The sequence below is a fragment of the Coregonus lavaretus genome (assembly GCF_964263955.1).
Source record: "Coregonus lavaretus genome assembly, contig: HAP1_SCAFFOLD_779, whole genome shotgun sequence".
NCBI classification, from domain to species: domain Eukaryota; kingdom Metazoa; phylum Chordata; class Actinopteri; order Salmoniformes; family Salmonidae; genus Coregonus; species Coregonus lavaretus.
In genome coordinates, this window is record NW_028158199.1 from 80,001 (window position 1) to 87,500 (window position 7,500).

A 7,500-nucleotide genomic window follows, 5' to 3' on the forward strand; every position below is an offset into this window, starting at 1 on the left:
AGGACGCCGCCGGCCCTTTACGCATAATAATAGTCGCCAAAGTCAAGAGTGACATCTTTATAGGCACGTTGTAATCTAATGCTAGCCTGCTATGGCAAACGAGGCCTAGTAGGTGTTGTTGTTCATGGAAGGCCTCATGTGGGCACAGAATGTCGAAATAGTTGTGTATACACCCACTCAATGTGTAGCGGTCATAGAAAGGTACTTTGCGCTTTTGGAGAGCTAGGTGGTTGGCTCTTAAAAGAGCCTTTGGGGGTTGAGTAGTCAAGTTGAAGTCGCAGTAGCGAATTTACTTGGCTTTGACTGCCTTCTCGGTCTTCTTGGGGAGTAGCACTGCCTGGATGTTGGGCAACACACCACCCTGAGCGATGGTCACACCGCCGAGCAGTTTGTTCAGTTCCTCGTCGTTACGGACGGCCAGCTGCAGGTGACGGGGGATGATACGAGTCTTCTTGTTGTCACGGGCAGCGTTGCCGGCCAACTCCAGGATCTCAGCAGTCAGGTACTCGAGCACGGCGGCCAGGTAGACTGGTGCGCCAGCGCCCACACGCTCGGCGTAGTTGCCTTTGCGCAGTAGCCTGTGCACACGGCCCACGGGGAACTGGAGCCCGGCACGGGATGAACGGGTCTTTGCCTTCGCCCTGGCCTTGCCTCCGGTTTTGCCTCTTCCGCTCATATTGGTATCTTGAGAAAGTCACAGAAAGTCTGAATGAGCCGCTCGCCACTTCGAGAGCCGTACTTATACCTCGCCACAAGAGGCAACGATTGGCCACCGGGCCGGTGTGGCCTTATCCAATTGGAGCGAGGGACAGACAGACAGACAGCCCTAAGCCGGTTCCCACCCACAGGCAGCGAGTGAGAGGCTACTTTGTGTCCCTCCGACTTTGTTACTTTGTGTCATTTCGCGTGAGCGCCAAAATGTCCGACATGAAATCCTCACATTATTTCTCTCCAAATGGGAAACAAACAGCTGGTGAGGGTGCACTCTTGAGTTTGAAATCGAAGCCACTATAGTATTGTTATTACATGGCACTTGTAACACATCACAGCAGCCTGCCTCTGAACGGGAATAGCCCAGTGGCTCATATATAAATATGGCTGTTGAGGGTGCACTCGTGAGTTTGAATTCGAAGCCACTATAGTATTGTTATTACATGGCACTTGTAACACATCACAGCAGCCTGCCTCTGAACGGGAATAGCCCAGTGGCTCATATACAAATGGCTGGTGAGGGTGCACTCGTGAGGTCGAATTTCTAAGCCATTTTGGCCCTCTATTATATTCCTCTCCCTTCGCACACACCCAGAGTGGGACGATGTTGTGTGCGTAAAAGTAGCCTAGTGTGCGTAATTTCTTTTTCACGACAGATAGTACATGGAAATCAATGCGCTTTCTATGGAAAGAGGTGGGTGGCTCTTAAAAGAGCCTTTTGTGGTACAACATGTGTCGAGTAGAACACTGTTTGTAATAGGTTTACTTCTTCTTGGGGGCTGCCTTCTTGGCCTTGGCTGCCTTGGGCTTGGCGGCTTTGGGCTTGGCTGCCTTTGTAGCCTTCTTGGGGCTCTTGGCCGCCTTCTTGGCCGCTGCGGCGGGCTTCTTCACCTTCTTGGGGCTCTTGGCGGCCTTTTTGGGTGTAGCGGGCTTCTTGGCCTTCTTGGGGGACTTCTTTGCGGCGACGGCCTTCTTGGCTGCTACCTTCTTGGGCTTCTTCGCCGCGGCGGGCTTCTTGGCGGCCACCTTCTTTACTTTGGGAACTGCGGTTTTCTTGGCGGGCTTCTTTGCCTCGACGGCTTTCTTGTTGAGCTTGAAGGAGCCGGATGCACCGGTGCCCTTGGTCTGGACCAGGGTGCCCTTGGTGACGAGGCTCTTGACTGCGATCTTGACGCGGGAGTTGTTCTTCTCCACGTCGTAGCCGCCTGCCGCCAGCGTCTTCTTGAGCGCGGCCAGGGACACGCCGCTCCTCTCCTTGGAGGCGGTCACAGCCTTGACGATGAGTTCTCCTACGCTGGGTCCCGCTTTCTTGGGCTTGGCTGCTGCCTTCTTCTTGGGTGCCTTGGCCGGCGCTGCGGCTGCGGGTGCTGGTGCGACTTCTGCCATGTCTGTCTGTCTGTCTGTCTGTCGTTTGGTCCGGTACACACACACACACACGGTCTGCGAGGAGTAGTTTGCTGTAGACGCTGCTCTGCGCTATTGAAGCTCCACACCGAGCAGGGGGCTGGCCTTAAACGCGACATGAGAACCATGTAGACTCAAGGCAACCAGCTCGGCTTCTCTGGGCTGGCCAAATGCTCTTTCACTTGTGTTTTCTGTTCGCCTATATCGGCCCGAAAGTCACCGACGGAGCCGTGTTTTTGGTCCAAAAGCGAACGGCCCAGCGAGCAGACTTGTCTCCGTTCAGAATAAAGTAATGTGGGCCGCGGAAGGGCCGTGCATTTTGTTGCGGCTCGCTCAAAACCTCACCGTTCGACTGTCGGGTGGAGCGGTGCGCACTGGTTTTCCTGTGCTATTTGTCTCCTAAATGGCCTAAAAGTGCATCCGATTGCGAGCAGCACTTGTTGTGTAGTGAGCCGAGATGTCTGGCAAGGGAATCAAATGGTTTGGGGTCCCCTGATGTGGTCAGGGGTGTTTTAAAGAAGCGCTCTTTTGGGGACCTTAAAACACATGCACCTGTGAGGCCTGGCTGAGACTAGTGTTGTACCTCAAGTTTCAGGTTGTATTCGTCATATGTACAGGATCCACATGGTATAAACAGTCCTACGACATGCTTACTTGCACTATGTGTGTGTGTGTGTGTTATTGTATTAGTACTTTTTGTGCACTGGCAGTGTGAGTGTTGTTGTTGTTGTATTTGTAGCCTACTATTTCTACACAGTGAGATTGTGTGTTGTCTTCTGGTAGGTAGGTAGGTAGGTAGGTAGGTAGGTTGGCTGTCTCTACTAATATATTGTTCACCTGCTTGACTCCGCAGCGTGACTCGCCTCGGTCTTTGTGTCTGTGGGTCTTGGTGTCTGGCTGGCGCTATGGAGGCTGGCGCCCCATGGGTCATGGCGCGTTGATATAGGCCTAGATAGAGGGAGTCTCTCTCTCTGTCTGTCTCTCTCTCTCTCTCTCCCCCCAAGTGGGACAAGGGCTGCATATGTGGTTGGACTGGGAGAAGAATCCCAGCAGGTGCATGTGGGTCAGAAGGTTGATTGCGGCCTCTTTTCTTTTCCTTGTTGTATATATGTATGGGGCGGCAGGTAGCTTAGTGGTTAAGAGTGGTTAAGAGCGTTGTGCCAGTAACCGAAAGGTGGCTGGTTCTAATCCCCGAGGCGACTAGGTGAAAAATCTGTCGATGTGCCCTTGAGCAAGGCACTTAACCCTAATTGCTCATGTAAGTCGCTCTGGATAAGAGTGTCTGCTAAATGACTAAAATGTAAATGTATAGGCTATCCCCAAGGTAGTCATTGGGATCCGCTGCTGCTCCAACGACTATCGCAAGGGCCGCCCGCTCGCTCACTGTGTTATACTGTGACTTGGCCTACAGACACATTCATATCCTCACGTGGAAGCAACTGCCTTAGCTGGTAGAGCACGGCGCTTGTAACGCCAAGGTAGTGGGTTCGATCCCCGGGACCACCCATACACAAAAATGTATGCACGCATGACTGTAAGTCGCTTTGGATAAAAGCGTCTGCTAAATGGCATATTATATTATTATATTTATCCTGTTGCCTCATGAGGGTAGTAGGAAGGAAAATACACTATGTGCCTCAAATGTACTACACTTTACATGGACATTTTGAGTCATGTAGCAGACGATCTTATCCAGAGCCACTTACAGTTAAGTGTGTGCCTACATTTTCATACTGGCCCCCCTTGGGAAACGAACCCGCAACCCTGGCGTTGCAAGCGCAGTGCTCTACCAACTGAGCTACAGGGGACTATATATGTATGATGCGACCTGGACCGGAAATGACCCGTTGGCAATAAGGGCTACGTATATATATATATATATATATATATATATATATATATATGCCTACTCCTATTCTTCCTAGACGGGATTATTCACCCCCTTTTTATTCTTGCCATTATCGTTCTCATTCACATCATTAGGGTATAGTCCAATGATGGAGCGTCCATTCTCCCCGTCCGTGTCCTACCGATTCAGGAAGTCGACTCAAAATGACTATCCGCTCATTAAACGACAAAAGGCATTTCTTTCCATTCAAACCCAACAGACTGCTTTTTTTATTTACACCCTTTGTCAAATGGTGCCATTTTTCATTGCCTTCACCTGGAATGGAGGCCGACAAACATGGGTTACTATTCAGCGTGCAGAGACAACAAAAAAGGCGCGCTAAACCCCTACGCTGGAACGGGCGGGGGAAATGATACAATGTAGCCGTTCTCCGAGCCGGCGCGCGCCGCCCATTAAACAATGATACAATGTAACGCAGCCTACCTGCGCATTCATTCGGTGGCGATGGAAATGCTCTTTTTACTGACAGAGTGGGTGGCTCTTAAAAGAGCCTTTGGGTTAGTAGAGCAGTCCAAATGCGCTGTTTACTTGGAGCTGGTGTACTTGGTTACGGCCTTGGTGCCCTCGGACACGGCGTGTTTGGCAAGTTCACCGGGGAGTAGCAGGCGCACGGCGGTCTGGATCTCCCTAGAGGTGATGGTAGAACGCTTGTTGTAGTGGGCCAGGCGAGAGGACTCTCCGGCGATACGCTCGAAGATGTCGTTCACGAACGAGTTCATGATTCCCATGGCCTTGGAGGAGATGCCGGTGTCGGGGTGGACCTGCTTCAGGACCTTGTACACGTAGATGGCGTAACTCTCCTTCCTGGACTTTCTGCGCTTCTTGCCGCCCTTCCCTGCGGTCTTGGTGACGGCTTTCTTGGAGCCCTTCTTGGGCGCTGACTTTGCTGGCTCGGGCATGATGATGTCTCGTTGCTTCTCAGAAACGAATGAGGGGGTGAAGGGCGCTTACCCGTCTTATGAAGAGGAAGCTAATCAAAGTCGGCGGCCGTGGACACTCCCCTGCTTGCTCGTAGGCGCCCCTGCTATTTGCCCAGTGGAGCTCTAGCGCTCAAAAGAGCCTTCCGCTCAGAGGCTAGCTTCCCGAACAAAGACAATTGAGGGCGCGCGCGCGGGTCCTCACCCCCTCCCTCCTCTCTATAGCCTATGCTCTGTGACCGATGGGGAATTGTGTGTTTCAAAAGGGGGGCCTGAATAGTTGTCCGAATGGCACGATTGTTGTGCCACATAATGCTGGTGATAGAATTGCCCACGTTGGCACCGTCAGACATAGGGCTCCCATTTTGGACTGTGTGTGTGTGTGTGTGTGCGCGCGCGCGCGCGCGCGAACGCTGTCCCCCTCTTTTCGAGCCACATCTACCGACGGGTGGTGGTTTTATGTTGTCCAAATGCCACTATTGCTTGACCCAAAATAACAACGTCACTACACTTTGCCACTGTCAGATATAGGCCTCCCTCTGTGCGCTAAAACGGGAAGGGACATTAGAATCCGCTATTTAATACTCCCTGTCCACTCGAAGTGGCTCATACTTTCCTACCAAATAGCATACGGAAGAAAAGAAAAAAACACTATATGGAATGGGCCCTTTTGAAGCGGATGTGGGTGGCTCTTAAAAGAGCCTTTGGGTTCGAGTCGGGGTGTTGAGGTTCCGAAGAGAGTGCGTTTAACCGCCGAAACCGTACAGGGTGCGTCCCTGTCGTTTCAGAGCGTAGACCACGTCCATGGCGGTAACGGTCTTCCTCTTGGCGTGCTCGGTGTAGGTGACTGCGTCACGGATCACGTTCTCCAGGAACACCTTTAGGACACCGCGGGTCTCCTCATAGATCAGACCGGAAATACGCTTCACGCCGCCGCGGCGAGCCAGACGGCGGATAGCGGGTTTGGTGATTCCCTGGATGTTATCGCGGAGAACTTTTCGGTGACGCTTGGCGCCTCCTTTTCCAAGTCCCTTGCCGCCTTTGCCTCTTCCAGACATGGTGTGTTCGCTAGTTGAGTTCAAGTGAATGAATGACTTCAGCGCCGGTGCGTGGTGCGCTATTATCTGCGTTTGGTCGACCTGATTGAGGCCATCGGCACAGAAAGCGCGCCTCTGTGATATGTTCGGAGGCGTTGCAAAGGGGAGGGCGCTCGTTCTAGGGGACTAGGGAGGAGCGATTACAAAGGTGACGTGAAAGCAACTACCGTGCGCGGGAAACATACTCCAATACTGATATAGGCTATGTGGAACACAAGGCCAAACGGTGACAACTGGGAGATCAGCTAGTACACTGTGTCCCTGTCCTCATATTGTTGTTGTTGTTGTTGTTGTTGTTGTTGTTGTTGTTGTTGTTGTTGTTGTTGTTGTTGCACCTGATTTTACTCATTGAGGACTTGCTAATTAGGTGACAGGTTGTTCAGTCAGCTGTGGCTCTCCAGGGCTACAAGAAAAATGGGTATTGTTGGGGGTAGGCTACTCTACCGCTGGAGTTGGGAAACACTGACCTAGTAGGATGAGTCTGTTTAGCTATGGAAGGACGTGTCGTATTGACTGTCATTAATAAACATCACTCTTCTTCTTTCTTCTCTAGACACCACTCGGCCTGACAGTAAGGGGGCCAAGAGGACCTGGGGTGCGGATGGGAGGGGTGGTGATCCCTCTGCAAGCTGGAGCGTTTACAAAATAGTTGTCATCATCCTTATGCCTAATGTGTGTTGCAGCCAAACAGCACACACTGTTTGTGTGACTCCCTGACATTACGCAATGATGTAAGCACATTTGGGAATGTCTTCCATATTGTTGCATAAAGACGACCGTGTGCATAAACTGTGAGACCGAGAGTGGCGTACCTTTACCCACACACACACACCCACACACACACACACACACACACACACAATGAAGGGATTGATTTCCTACGCATACAGAGGTGATAGTGATGTGCCAATATTGTATGGTACCTTTCTTAGCAAACCAATAATAAAGCTTCTTATAATGGAATTATTGTTATGATGTTGATCATTTGTATTGCCGCAGGATAGCCTCAGATGTGTCGTCAAAGAAAGGCCACAGAAAGAGGGCCCGTCTCAACTGTTCATTTCAAAAGGGACAAATTGGGGGGGTGCACTGATGCCTTAAGGGCCCAAGAGCACAGACTGCCACTTTATCATTCAGTGCAGTTGAACATCTCACATTTGACTAGCTTTCATAGGACAACTTATTGTTGCCATAATTGTCTCTTACCTGTACTTACTGGCTGCCGGCCCTCGGTGGAGTATATCGAGGAACAGAGGGTGCCTTTTAGGATAAGGACTAACAAGGTTTTGACTAGGTGGGATACAGCTACGACCGGAAGTGACTTTTCCCTAGCAGTTTAGGCTAATTAGGCTAGAGTGCAGATACTTGACATGTACAGTACAACAACAAATCACAGAGGGCCTGTTACCACACCCTATAGGCTTGAACATCATAATATCACAATATATAATAATACTCATAC

The 7,500-nt window shown here is 51.0% G+C and overlaps 2 protein-coding genes across 2 annotated transcripts; both read right to left on the reverse strand.

Annotated features, from left to right (window-relative positions):
- Positions 1 to 289: 289 nt before the first annotated feature.
- On the reverse strand, positions 290 to 676 carry LOC311124309 (histone H2A; the record flags this gene model as incomplete). Its single annotated transcript, XM_084198475.1, has 1 exon — positions 290 to 676. One exon carries the CDS (start codon positions 674 to 676, stop codon positions 290 to 292), a length of 387 nt encoding a protein of 128 aa, XP_084054601.1.
- A 797-nt stretch (positions 677 to 1,473) lies between these two features.
- Positions 1,474 to 2,165, reverse strand: LOC311124332 (histone H1; the record flags this gene model as incomplete). The annotated part of the gene is made up of 1 exon (XM_084198495.1): positions 1,474 to 2,165. The coding sequence occupies exon 1, from the start codon at positions 2,095 to 2,097 to the stop codon at positions 1,474 to 1,476; it is 624 nt and encodes a 207-aa protein (XP_084054621.1). The 5' UTR covers positions 2,098 to 2,165.
- Positions 2,166 to 7,500: the final 5,335 nt, after the last annotated feature.